The sequence below is a fragment of the Brienomyrus brachyistius genome, unplaced genomic scaffold (genome assembly GCF_023856365.1).
Source record: "Brienomyrus brachyistius isolate T26 unplaced genomic scaffold, BBRACH_0.4 scaffold33, whole genome shotgun sequence".
NCBI classification, from domain to species: Eukaryota; Metazoa; Chordata; class Actinopteri; order Osteoglossiformes; family Mormyridae; genus Brienomyrus; species Brienomyrus brachyistius.
The window spans coordinates 2,766,694-2,781,159 of record NW_026042308.1 but is presented as its reverse complement, the minus strand read 5'-3'; the positions used below and the strand labels follow the sequence as shown (position 1 = coordinate 2,781,159).

General features: G+C 44.5%; 1 protein-coding gene across 3 annotated transcripts in view; it reads left to right on the top strand.

Moving 5' to 3' along the window:
• Nucleotides 1-1,441: 1,441 nt before the first annotated feature.
• The window catches only part of LOC125721420 (interferon-induced protein 44-like), a 39,572-nt gene continuing 26,547 nt past the window's right edge, over nucleotides 1,442-14,466 (top strand). Inside the window, exons 1-3 of one of the 3 annotated variants that reach the window (XM_048997322.1) lie at nucleotides 1,497-1,622; nucleotides 4,223-4,253; nucleotides 12,410-12,527. In XM_048997322.1, coding sequence (XP_048853279.1) covers nucleotides 12,433-12,527 — 95 coding nt within the window. In that variant the 5' untranslated portion in view covers nucleotides 1,497-1,622; nucleotides 4,223-4,253; nucleotides 12,410-12,432. Of the gene's footprint in view, nucleotides 1,623-4,222; nucleotides 4,254-12,403; nucleotides 12,528-14,466 lie in introns of those variants that run through there. The other 2 variants (XM_048997321.1, XM_048997323.1) reach the window with 2 other exon arrangements.

Genomic DNA, 14,466 nt, shown 5'->3' with positions numbered 1-14,466 from the left:
TACGCACAAGTGCGACATGGCGAGAGAGCGACAGTTATTTTAACAAGGATCGCCCGCGAAAAAGGGATACGTCCCCCTCCCGCTTATGACATCATAGACGGGGAGAGAATTAAGCTCCGCCCAATGTACCACCTAATCTTTTTTAACCTTCCACTCATAAAATACTTTTTAATGAAATCAGTTAATCATAAGTTGTTAGTACAGTTTGACTGAGTTAAAAAGTGACATAAAAAGTTAAGTGAAGTAAGACTACACAGAAAATGTGCCAGTGTTAAATTAACACTGTTTATATATTGGAGTGTTTATATGGGTCCACAGCATTCGGTGTTACCTTTAACACTTTACAGTGTGCCTTGAGTGTGTTGTTTTTACAGCAGTTATCTTTATTAACTCTAATAGTGTTAAATTTACACCATAGGGTGTTAAGTCAATGAGTCTCCACCTCCACATATCTGCCCCATTTTAATCCTCTGGGGTCTAAGGGTAGGGGACATACTTTCACTGACTGGAGCATTTAACACTTTACAGAGTACAATGAGTGTTGTTGTATAGTTTTAAATTTATTAGCTATTTTAGTGTTCAGTTGACACCATATATCAAGTGAGTTAAATGATGAAAAACCCAAAAGTGGGGTGCAGGGCTCATACTGCACATAATGCAGTATACCATCTAATGTGCCCACATCATTCCCATATGTGGCATTGGGGGACTGGTTGCTTCAGGTTCATATAGTTTTTTATTATTGTCTTCCTACATTTATCCATACATTCCATTTTCATCCATCCATCCATATAATAGAATAAAACTGGATGCCATGATACTTGTATTGTTATGTACCGTGTGCGGGATGAGTGAGCGGGAAGCGAGGAAATCAGGAACGGGCTCACGGAAATCAAAAAGACGGGGTGTATTGCAAGATGAACTCCACACAGTAGGACAATGTTAATGACCGGACTGGGGAAACTAACTGGAACGCGGACTAAATACATTGGACTAAGGACGGCAACAGGAAACAGCGGGTGGGCACGGGGAGTCCACACGGGGTTAATGAGGGGGCGTGGCACACGGGAGGAGCGGACGATCGGGGCATGACATGTATGTATTTTTATTCAAAGATCAACAGCATGTAATACACAGATGTTTTCTGTACCAGACAAACAAAATAGCTACAATTAACAGTGCATGTATATGACATGATAATAAATATATATGATCTTGCTTAATTTATTAAAATGATTTCTTGACACACCTCTGTGGAGAGCGATATCTGCAGGGGACTAAGGACATATAGGGAGGCTCTCTGCACACCAAAGTTAATCTATTCACGCAGGCTGTGGTGACAGTCGCTAGGCAAATGATATAGGGGTGACGCAATAACTAGGAACATACAGAACAACATGTCGCACCAGATAAGACGAAATTGCCTGAAAGTGGAAAAGTATGGCCAGGGGCGGGGGCTGCTTGTAGAATGCCCCCGGGTGATCTCTTCTCATCCACGGACCCGGTGGAGACGGCGAACTCCAACAATCTGGGGGCTCGGGATCGAGATAGAGGTCGGCATTCGGCAAATACCAGACGAGACCTGAATGGGCACGGAAGGCTGCAGGCGCCACTAACAAAAGGTAAGCAGAGCCTGTTATATCAAAATCTGCATATATGGCTATACTAAATAAAGTAGTCCGAAGTGTCCATCAGGGCCGTCAGTACATTGAGGCGGCGAATGAGGGTAGGTAAAAGAATATTAAGGCTGGGTTGGAGTCCCACTGTGGTGTCCTTGGTGTGGCAGCCCCACTATTCGCTGACGAGCAAATAGAAGCACTGGGTTAGAGTCCCAGTGAGCTGGGTTAGAGTCCCGGGGAATTCAGGACCCCCGAATTCTACAGGTTACCGGGTGGGAGTCCCGGTAAAGGTTGGGTCAGAGGCCCAGGGTCAGGGACCCCGGATTCTGAGGTAATTATTTTGGGTTAGAGACCCAGGGGTCAGGGACCACGGATTCTGAAGTTTACTATTTTGGGTCAGAGGCCCAGGGTCAGGGACCCCGGATTCTGAGGTAAAGGTTGAGTCAGAGGCCGAGGGGTCAGGGACCCTGGATTCTGAGGTAATTATTTTGGGTTAGAGGCCCAGGGGTCAGGGACCCCGGATTCTGAGGTAATTATTTTGGGTTAGAGGCCCAGGGGTCAGGGACCCTGGATTCTGAGGTAATTATTTTGGGTTAGAGGCCCAGGGGTCAGGGACCCCGGATTCTGAGGTAATTATTTTGGGTTAGAGGCCCAGGGGTCAGGGACCCTGGATTCTGAGGTAATTATTTTGGGTTAGAGGCCCAGGGGTCAGGGACCCCGGATTCTGAGGTAATTATTTTGGGTTAGAGGCCCAGGGGTCAGGGACCCTGGATTCTGAGGTAATTATTTTGGGTTAGAGGCCCGGGGACCGAGGGCGAAATTGGCCCTGTTTAGGCAGGGAACAGATCATTTACATCGTGAGGGTCAGAGCAGAGGAGAGGGCCAGCCGGAACCCGAGAAGGGGGAACCGAGAGAGGGAGACAGGCCCTCTGCCTATACGTGTAAAAAGGTCGCCCCTTCTGCCCCGCATGCCTATATGTGCCCTATGATCACAGTTACGTCCGGGGCGATAAATGTACAAGGGGGGCATCCGGCTGGGGGGGAGACCTCGACCCCCTCAGACGCCGGATTAGGTGGGAGATCGGAGGCGGACTCGAACGTAGATACAGAGTGTAGGGAACCCAAGGAGAGACAGGCAAGCAGGGAGGAGAAAAGCAAAAAGCAAAAAGCGGCGGGGGCGGAAGGCAGACAGGACCAGGTGGCGTTTGCAGCTCGAGTAAGGAGGGAGCAGTTAGAGGAACAAGGGGGAGTAGATTCGCCTGGTCAGCGGGCAGGGACCAACACAGGGAAACTAGAGGAGGGTAAAAAGGTGGAAATGTGGGGTCACGTTTCGGGGGTATGGAAGGACGACCCAGAGGACAGGGCTCGTAGGGCCCTCGCAGACCAGGTAGAGGAGCGGATGGCCGAAATAGAGGCGGCACTACAACGGGAAACCTCACTCTTAGAGGAAAGGCTGAGGGCTCAGGGCTTTGCTCTCGATGAAGAGGGAGAGAGCGAGGGGGAGTGTCATTGCAAGGTCTCAAGGCCCCCAAAGCATCAACTACCTCTGCTAAGAGAGACGGGCCAGATGCAGGATAAATATAGACCTTTCCCGATAGGAGACGTGCAGGCACTGGCTGATAAAATGCCGCCCCCAGCAGAAGGAGGAGGACAGTGGATGGATAAGCTAGACCAGCTCACTCAGGGGACGATGTTGGCACTGGGAGATTTCCGGGCAGTGGGAGCCAGATGTCTGACTAAACACTCATTGCTGGAGGTGGAAGAGAGGGCAGGAACACTGACGCATCCTGATGACATTAGCTTGACAGCCGTAGTACTGCGCATTGGGAACGCCATGAGAGAAATGTTTCCTCCTCCAACTGGAGCAGGCGTCCCAAAGCTGGCGTGGGATAAAACCATGCACCCCAGGGAATACCTGGATAAGTGTAAGGAGGATTGGACGGCGAACCGGGTGTCACCCCGGACAGGAGGGGGTGCAGCGAGAATGGAGGGGGTTCCAGAGGGGGTGTGGGCTGCGATCCTCGACAACCCAGACTTACCAGGTGCGGACTCCCACATGTGGGATAGGCAAGTGATACACCACCTACAGAGGGCCAAGGACGAGGCAGGGAAGGAGGAGAGTGACCTTAAAGAGCTACAAACCCATTTGCTGAAGTTGCAGGTGGGGGAGGCTAGACAGAGGGCCAACGAGAATAAAAAGAGGGGGGCTGGGAAGCAGATGGACGATCTGTTTTAATATGAAACTAATATATATATTAGTTTCATATTAAAATGTATAACAGTCCTATATAACAAAAATCAGTGGAATAATGTGTACATTAACTATGGTTACATAACGTAAACCGGTTTATTTTAAAATGTCAACTACAAAAAGAAGATTCCATTTGACATTTGTTTCACTTTTAAGCAATTTATACGACATGTAAGTGCTTTTCTGGTTACATTAGGCTCTTGTACAGCATTTTAAGTCAATAATTGTACGGCAAGCCGGAAATGAGAATTGCTGCAATATTCAATATTCATGAACTGTGGTGTGGCCACCAATATGTGTGACTATATAAAACGCTGTGAGCTCATACTTTCATTTTTACAATTGTCTGTAGAACTGAAGCTTTCGAAGGTCATTTGGAAAAGGTGAGTTTAATGAAAAAGGCAAATATACCGTACAAACCGTAGGCTAGTAATCCTAATAACTCGTTCATTTTGTCCGTCTGTGGAAATATTTAAATATATTTTTAACTGTTAGTTACTCTTGTTCTCGAATCATGTTATTCCCAGGAGACTCATGCAGATGTACAGAAGATGTCAATTTCTGTATTAATATATAAGAACTTATTCTAGTAATTATATAACTGGTAAATCACAAATGTATTCATATTTTACCGTTTATCACTGTTGTCTGTGTGACTAAAATGCTTTTGAACTTCTTTCACTTTCACAATCATCTATAAGAACTGAAAAAAGTGATTTTGTCTGACAAATATAGTGCTTTCCCTAGGTATACAGCTTGGGGGGGGGTTCATGTGTGTTTTTTAATGACAGCAGTCAATATAACAACTGAACTAAACATCAGAACGTTTCTTTTTATGACAATTACCCACAAAGCGTGCAGCTTTTGTCACTGCAGTGCATCTTTCTGGGCTTCTGGAAGAACATTTCTAGAGCCTCTTCATATGAGAAGTCAGAGACGTCTGGCTATACTTTATCTTCAGGACTTAACAAACACGTACGTGCCAAACCGTAGTGATGGACAAAATGACGCTTTCGGACCATTTTGCTATTTTTTTCTGTCAAGACTAGATGGAGCTCTCTATTCAAAAAGGGGCTCAAAGTATCCCGAAAATGAAACAAAAGCGCCGCGTCTACCAAATAGCATTTCGCATTTCACAAGTCTGAGATAGAAGATGAGCAGGTCATTTTAGCCATCGGAATGCTGCAGTCTCCCTTCCTCCTATCCTTTCTTAATTCTCTGTGGATTATTACCAGAGTTGGGTAATTCAGGTCCAGAGAGTGTGCTCATCTGTGTGTGACAATGCATAGACCTGTTCTATAGGAAAGGTAACCTTAAATGACTTCTGTTGTGATCTGGCACTGTATAGTAAATAAAATAAAATTAACTTGACCTTCAAGGGAGGCGGGAGGTGCCTTTGGGGGGGCGGGGAGCCCCCTAATGTAATGGTAGGGGAAACACTGAAATATCTATAGAATATATCTCAGTAGCGTGCAAAAAAACTCCATAAATAGTTAATTTACTGGGTTTGTGAAAAGTCCTAGTCAACAATGTGTATTGAAACACCTTTGGCTAGAATGAACAGTTACCGACCTTCTCAGGGGATCTTCCTAGGGAACTCATAAATGTGAAGTAAGATTTCAGCAGCTGTATCAATATTATAATTTAGGCTCAATTCTAAAAATTCTTTAACTATTAAATATCCACTGTACCTATTGTTAGGTTTGGGGATTGGACGGGCGAGCAGGAAGCGGGGAAAGACCAGGCAGGCAGGCAGGCAGGATCTTCGGGAAAACGTGGGTTTATTTGGGAACGGGAGAGCCAGGGCAGACCGTGACAAACTGACATCAACTGACATCAACTGACATCAACTAACATCAACTAACATTAATGACAAGTCTGGGGAAGAAGGACTCAGACGCGGACTAAATACACAAGACAAGCCGAAAATAACAGGAAACAGCTGGGCATGATCGGGGAAGCACACGTGGATGATCAGGGGGCGTGGCACACACGAGGATCGGACGAGCTGGGCGTGACACTTATATTGTTCCTTTGTAAAAAGAAAGAAAAAAGAGTTCATTTTAATATACCAGATACAAAAACAGGAGAATCCACTTGTCAAGTGTTTTACTTTAAGGCAGTTTATAAGATAATGTGTATATGCCTTCATGTTCATAGCACAGCGTTTTAAGTCAACGACTGTATGACAACTCTAAAATGAGATTTGTTGCAATATTTGCTGTGGTGTGGCCACAGTAATCTGTTTGATTAAAAAATTCTGATGTAAAAAAAACCTATCAACTCCTAAATTCACTTTCACAATTGTCTGTAAAGAGGCAGCTTTTGTGGGCCATTTGGAAAAAGTGAGTTTGTTCACAAAGATATACAGACACGGAGTGGGACTAATTTTCAGCCCAGAATTTTTATGCCAAAGACCAGGGCCCACTTTCTTGATATCGGTGACTCTTAGCATCTTACAAAGACTCTAAAGAGTGCAAGGATGAAATCTAATGAAGATTGTAGTCATGTATCAGACAAAGTAATGTTACCATATAGACCAGTCATTTTTTAATTAAGTGATGTTTGGTTATGAAACTGTACCCTTAATGATTTCAGTCTTATTTTAAATGAGCAATATGAGTCAATAACAGTGATAAGAGACTAAGAGAGACTCAGACCATCTTCACGGAAGAAATACTTAATTAAAAATGTTTCGGGAAACACAGTGGAGCTGTAAGAGAATTAAGGTAGAACTTATGAACGACGTAGCATTAAGGGACTAAAATACTAAGGGGTAACGAGACTAACACTGGACAGGTGAGGCTAATTAACAGACTGAGAAAACAAATGAAAACTAATTAACTCAAAGGAACTAAAACAGGGAAACTAAAAACTAAGCAAGGAACAGGGAAACAGAATCTAACACTGGGGAATTAGGCAGGTAGGAACACAAGCAGGGGCACAAGGAACGAAAGCAAAACCAACTACAAAATCACCAGACACAGGAACTAGAAAAACTCACACAAATGAAACACTAGGGAGTGAAATACAAACACAGAGGAAGCAGGATTTGAACACATGACAAAGGGATTTGCAAGCAGTCACGTGCTCAACATGTTGAGCCATGCGGCTGACAGAAAACAAGGGAGACAAAGACTGACAAGAGGGACAGGATGGCCAGCGATGCCTGCTGGCCAAACGGGGAAGGGACACAAAAGACTGAGACAACAGGGGCTGAATCTGACAGTTAAGAAGGTTTCAGGAAACTGGGCCCAGCCAATTTTGTCTTTGTTCTGGGGGAACTTTCATAAATGATGCTACAGTATTCTGATATTTCAAGAAGAAAAAAAATAATAAATAGCATATGGAAATAAATAATTGTATACTGAACTGGGGTGGCTTTCCCAAAAGTTTTGTTATGCTAAATAGTTTATCTATTACTTAAGATTGATTACACTGCACAACAATTTTTTTTTTTAAGTTTTTCTTCCTGAAAAGTTTTTGCTGATCGTGACAGGTACCTGGAGGGCATGCACAAATATAGTTTTGGTTTTGTTGTTTCACATAGGAAATAGACAGTTAACTGTTTACTGGCAATAACGTATTTAATCGCATTTATGTTTCACATATGCTATTGTGTTTACCATAGTTAGAAATGTATTGCTGTTGATTTTCATTTGTATTCAATGTCAGGTGCATCACATTGCAGTGTTAAATAGTGGTCAGCAGAAATATTTGTATCTGGTGACAGCATTCCTGCAGTCCCGAACCCAACAATTCGGATTTTGCTTTTGACAGATCCAAATCTCTGACCAGGTCATTTAATTCCGACTGTGTTATGAGATGTGGATCGCCTGATGAGTACGGTTCAAAATCCGGATCATTGTCCCTGCCAGTTCCTGCATTGCAGTTTCTTCATCTGGCTTATCTAAGGTCCATTCCTCTGGTGGTTTCGGAATTGGAAGACTGTGGTCATGTGGCACAGGTCTCATTGCTGAAGGCAGATTAGGGTATTCAATTGGCTTCATGTTTTTGGCAGAGAAACCAGAGACATTGGTCAAACAGAAGTAACAGTCTGTTACCTGGTCTTTCTGTTCTCGCCATATCATCGGGACAGCAAACGACATTTTCTTTCGAGTGCCTCTGAGCCAGGCTCTCAGACAGACAACACATGTCACACAACAAATGTGAGGCGGCCATTGCTTGTCTTGATCACCGATTTTACAGCCGAAGCACAGATGATATGCTTTATTCACAAGAGCAGTCATTGAGCATCTTTGAGGAGCAAGCGTATATTCACCACAAATGTAGCAGTGAACGAGAGGGTAGCCTCCCTTCGCCTTCGGGTGGGGGGACGGGCCCTGACTGTTGCTTTTGCTTATGCGCCAAACGGCAGTTCAGAATACCCACCCTTTTTGGAGTCCTTGGAAGGGGTGTTGGAGAGCGCTCCTCCTGGGGACTCTCTTGTTCTGCCGAGGGACTTCAATGCTCACGTGGTCAATGACAGTGAGAACTGGAGGGGTGTGATTGGGAGGAATGGCCCCCCCAATCTGAACCCGAGCGGTGCTTTGTTATTGGACTTCTGTGCTCGTCACGGATTGTCCATAATGAACACCATGTTCAGGCATAAGGGTGTCCATATATGCACTTGGCACCAGGACACCCTAGGCCGCAGTTCAATGATGAGCATGACCTCAGGATTAGGTCTCTGCTTTTTGCAGATGATGTGGTTCTGTTGGCTTCATCAGACCGTGACCTTTGGGTCTCACTGGAGCAGTTTGCAGCCGAGTGTGAAGCAGCTGGGATGAGAATCAGCACCTCCAAATCCGAGACCATGGTCCTCAACCAGAAAAGGGTGGAGTGCTCTCTCCGGGTCGGGGAGGAGGTCCTTCCCCAAGTGGAGGAATTTAAGTATCTCGGGGTCTTGTTCATGGGTGAGGGAAGGATGGAGCGGGAGATCGACAGGCGGATCCGTGCAGCGTTAGCAGTGATGTGGGCACTGCATCGGTCTGTCATGGTGAGCCAAAAGGCAAAAGGCTGAGCCAAAAGGCAAAGCTCTTGATTTAACAGTCGATTTACGTTCCTACCCTCACCTATGGTCACGAGCTGTGGGTGGTGACCGAAAAAACAAGATCGCGAGTGCAAGCGGCTGAAATGGGTTTCCTCTGCAGGGTGGCTGGACTCTCCCTTAGAGATAGGGTGAGGAGCTCAGTCATTCGGGAGGGACTCAGAGTAGAGCCACTGCTCCTCATTGAGAGGAGCCAGAGGAGGTGGCTCGGGCATATAATTAGGATGCTTCCTGGACGTCTCCCTGGTAAGGTGTTCCAGGCATGTCCCACTGGGAGGAGGCCCCGGGGAAGGCCCAGGACACGCTGGAGGGACTATGTCTCTCGGCTGGCCTGGGAACGCCTTGGGATCCGCCCAGAGGAGCTGGATGAAATGGCTGGGAAGAGGGAAGTCTGGGCCTCCCTACTGAGACTGCTGTCCCGCGACCCAACATCGGATTAAGCGGGAGATAATGGATGGATGGATGTAACGCAGCTGCTACGACATTGACAAGACATATCGACTGACACAAATCGTCCTGCAAACGTCTATAGCATCTAGCTTACTTGTTACATTGCTATTGAGGCAATGCTATATTATGAAACAATACATACACACTATCAGGTCAATTTTAACCCAATGAGCAGCATCTGTGTATGCAAGCTGCTTTTTTGGACACAAATATAACAAAAATATATGACAAACCTGAAGATTTCACCCATCAACCACCGAGCAAAGCTGCGAGTAAAATGTCCCCCTCAACAAGACATCACTCACCGCAGTCAGAGCAAACACTGAGACAACAGATAAGACACCCAAGGAGGGCCTTAGCCTGAGTCTCATGATACGCTCCTCGAAAGGAGTGACGTCAGACACCATAGGGAAGAGCCGTTAGCAATAGCAACACCCTGAGTATGGCAGCATTCAGAATGACCAGACCAACAGCAGGTATCCGCACGTGCTGAGATCTGGCCACTTCCTGGTCTGCATGCCTCAGAGTGCCACCCCCGAAATGTGGACTTTACGACGCTTCCCCGACAGTAGAGAAAGATGGACATCTTGCCAGAGAGACAACCCAGATAGCGAAATGATTCGGTGCCGGATCCGGCAGGAGGATCTGGAACAGATCCGCATAACTGGTCTGGATCGGAGTCCACTTGCACAGCAGGACGGATCCAAAACAGTTAAAGATCACTGGATTCAGGCCAGACTCTACCCATATTTGCCAGTATCATAGTTCACCCAGCCTTACAAATAACATGTTAAATATAAGGAAATTTAATAATTACCTTCTGGTCTTACGTAATGTTTGTTGTATGTATTAAATAAAACTTACATTAATCAAATCAAGCCTATTTTTTAAGGTCGTGGAATCTTACATTATATAAATATATTAATTAATAATTATTTGTGATTTCTAATTAATATTTATTTCATCCTCTCCACCTACCTACCTACACTAAAAATATATTGTTGGATGTAAGTACACAAAGTTAAATTATCTAAGAACGGATGTACATTTTGAGTTCACAGTTCAATTTTATGTTATATAAACTGAACAAATTTTAGAAGACTGGGATTAATTATTTGAAATGAATTCAATAGCACTCATGTTCAGTCTACTTAAATCTAATTTGTATGTGGGGTTGCAATTTATCTATGAATTTTGATTATCTAGTACTGAATCATTTTGCTACCTGAGAAGACGTTCTACATACCTACCCGGATGGGCCGCCTCAAATTGGGACCCAAGTACTGCCATGCAGCAGGTGACGCCCCAGCACCACACCAGCCCCAATCCCCAACAGGCCTGACACTATTAGCTCTCCGAAGGTTTCGACTCGTCTGGGGATGAGGCTCACGAGGGCTTTGCTCCCCCATCCACTTTATGATGCATGCAGTCTACCTGTGGGCGGCTGCAGCGGAGCTACTCCTGTAGAGAACAGAAGGGTGTCGTGTCTGTTTAGACTGAGCTGCTGTGAAGTGTTTTATGATGACTGGAGTGCCAGTCCCACCACCAACCTCCGAAAATTTTTCCCTGCAAGTTGAAGATCCACTCGCAGGTCCGGATGCAGTTTAACGTCAAACCCAGGACAGTAGCTACTGTACTATAATATACACTCAGTACTCTACAGCAAATAATAATGTAAATATAAAATCATAACAGTTCATAATAAAAAGTGATACATCCATTAACATCCTGCTACATCCTCATTTAGTCGTCTTTCGATTGGTGTATATAATTTACTATGAACCTTGACGTAAATGCAATCAGTCGTTACTCGATCAGACATAAGGCGACAGATACCTGTCTTTTTTAATACATTTAAATTTTTGAAGTAGTAATATGATCAATATATAATACAATGTCACTGTGACAACATGCATGGCCCCCCTGTGGCCCCTCCTAAATTTGTATGTTACTTGGGTCTGATATAAATGCATTATTATTATTGCTGTTATTATTATTTACATTTATATATATGGGCAAAAACTTGTGCTGGAAAGAGGTGAAACAAACAAGCTCTTAACGGACTCTTAATGCAGGGATGCTGGGTGGTCGAGTCGTTTCAGCTGGTTAAAATTTTTTTTCTGTTGTTAACTTATTATTCTTGTGGAAGCAAGACAGTCTAAACAAGAAATGAGAGTGAATATTTGTAAAACCTGTGAAATGTAACCGCAAAGCTTTAGTGGCCCACCCGGAATTCTCCGGAGCCTCCTGACTGGCAACTCCGGCCTGAATATATCTATACTTCAAATGTGTGCAATGTCTAGTAAACCGCATAACTTGTTCACGTTTAGTCATTTTGTGAAAAGTTCAGCTGAATGATGGTGTATGAGGCCTGTGAGTTTAGAAATGTAAGTTTCCGATTTCCTCAAACCATTGGGGTTAGTAGTAATATATTATAAGTAGCCCAAAGAAAGAACATGTTGCTGTAAATAAAATAAAAAAAAACATCATTCAACTAATATGTGCCAGCAAGCTTGGCAAAATTCACCTGAAGAAGTAGCAGAAGCAGACTGGTTCTCACCATACCGGCCAGGGGCGCCATAAGAGGGGGGGGGGAGTTTCCAAGTGCCCCTGACTGACAGGGGCCCTAAAAATCTTCAAACATAATTGGATTGGTCTGTGTTGAGAGGCTGAAATGATATGCTTTCATGGGGCCCAAACTCTCTAGCAGCACCCCTGGTTCTAGCACTTCTTGAAAATTTGCACATTGGTAGAAATGGTCAATGTCGATGGATAATGCGGCTGTGTGTGACTCAGCCAGTTAGGACTCTGTGCCTGTAATTGGCTGGTTGCCGATCCTGTGATGGTTAAGTGTTTTTCCGCACTGGAGCCTTAAGCAATAGTCTTAACCCTAGTTTCACCAAGGAGTGGCTGATCATGCTTTCTAACCTGTGTCACTTTGGATTAAACCACCTGGTAAAGAAATGTCATTTATAATTTGTTGTTAAATGTAATTTGCGTTTAAATGGATGAGGAAAATACAATGCATTCATTGAACAGGTCTGGAAGTTGGTGTTTGGAAAATGGGAGGCGGCAGCAGTACTGAACTTGTGGTGGAACAGGAGAGGAGACCAGAGCTCCTTAAAGACCCATGGAGGAATGTTGTGTGGAACCCTAGGTATGAAGCCCGTTTTTGTTCAATATAATCAACTGATTTGTTTTTTTACTAGTATCACATAATTTTATGCATGAGTCTGACTTGCTTGTGCGAATGCTGGTGCAAACTGATTGCCGCTGCTCGCCGGTAAATTCTAACCTTTGATTTCTAATTCTAACTCTGGTAATTTGTTTTATGTGCATTTGGTCTCGACTGGAAGAGTTATTTTTCTGCTTTTACTGATCTTACTTTTTTGCAAGACCGATGTTTTAGCCCACCTGTTCTGTTTGGGCTATTGAGTCTTCCCTGGATCTAGATCTGCCCACTGGACATTTAAGTTGTTCGAGTCCTCGCCCACAATGTGGATCAGTTGCATTTTTACCTGGTTTGTGTTTATCTGGACTCCACTGTCGCTTGTTTTCCAAGCTGCGATGGGTCTGCTCCAGTATTCAGCAGCTGAGCTCCTCCAACTGCGTTTCCACCTGTCTGAGCATTTGCTGACTATTCTGCAGCTTTATCCGGACATCGCTTTCTGCCCTCGCCGGAAATACATTCACTGTGGGTCCCGCAGGGGTTTCCGGACTGACCCCGCGAAAACAATAAACTCCATCTAATCCAGCTCCCATCATCCTCCACATAACTCCAGCAGGACTGGCGACCACAGTGTGCTAGCAAGTCAAGCTCGGTCGACTAACACTTCTACTCTACGTGAAACTTCAACTGTCAACTTCGGTCTGTTAAACATCCGCTCACTTAAGAGCAAGGGACATCTCATCCAGTAGCTCTTGATCGACAGTCAGTTGTGTCTAACTGAAACATGGCAACTACCTGATGACTTTTCTCAGCTTAATGAATCTACTCCTGTGAGGTTTGCTTACATCTCTGAACCCCGTGGCTCCGGCTGTGGAGGAGGTCTCACGATAATTTAGCATGAGAAATGGAGAGTCTCGCCGGTGTCTGTTCAGGCATTTGGCTCTTTTGAATCCACTGTATGCCAAGTGTCTGGACCTACTCCTACCATCATTGCAACTGTTTACCATCCCCCTAAATCAAATGCTGACTTTTGAAATGACTTTGCTATTTTTATAACTCACTTATCTACATTATCATCAAATATAATAATTGTTGGGGGATTTTAATATACACATGGACAATAACAATAACCCTTTTACAAGATTCAATTCATCCATTCAATTTTATTTATATAGTGCTTTTAACAACAGTCATTGTCACGAAGCACTTAACTTAGTACTACATTTAACCGGCCAGAACCCCACCAAGCAAACCTGAGACGACAGTGGCAAGGAAAAACTCCCTCTAGCAAGAAGAAACCTTGAGAGGAACCTAGGCTCAGAAGGGGACCCCATCCTCTACTGGGCAACCAGGGAGCATGGAACTGCATTTATACTGAGATTCATTAGAGTTCATATAGTTATGAAGTCCCAGTTGGTTTCATGTTGTTCTCTCCAGGAGTCCAGGTGCGGGTTCACATGGTGTAGAGTCGGCTCAGTATCAGCTCAGAAAAAGAGAAGATGGAGAAGAGTTATTGCCCTACACCTAACCTAACCTCCGGCAGGACTAGAGTAACTATGGCAGCCTGGCTAAAAGAGAGACCAGGAAGGAAGCACAGACATGAGGGTTTCCAGGGGTTTTGGCATCAAGCCAACCCGCCATCCACAGCTTAAGTGATCGGCGAGAGTGGCAGGACGACAGCACCAATCCCCCCTTTCACCTTTAATATCAAATGACTATGAATCTCCAGATTTCCCTTCACCTTAGAAAAGGGGATTTAACTATCCAAATGACTGGCTAAAGAGGTACGTCTTAAGCCTTGACTTAAATGCAGAGATTGTGTCTGAGTTCCGAACACTAATAGGAAGTTTATCCCATAGCTGTGGTGCTTTATGAGCAAATGCTCTTCCCCCAAAAGTAAAGTTCTTTATTCTGGGTATGGATAGAC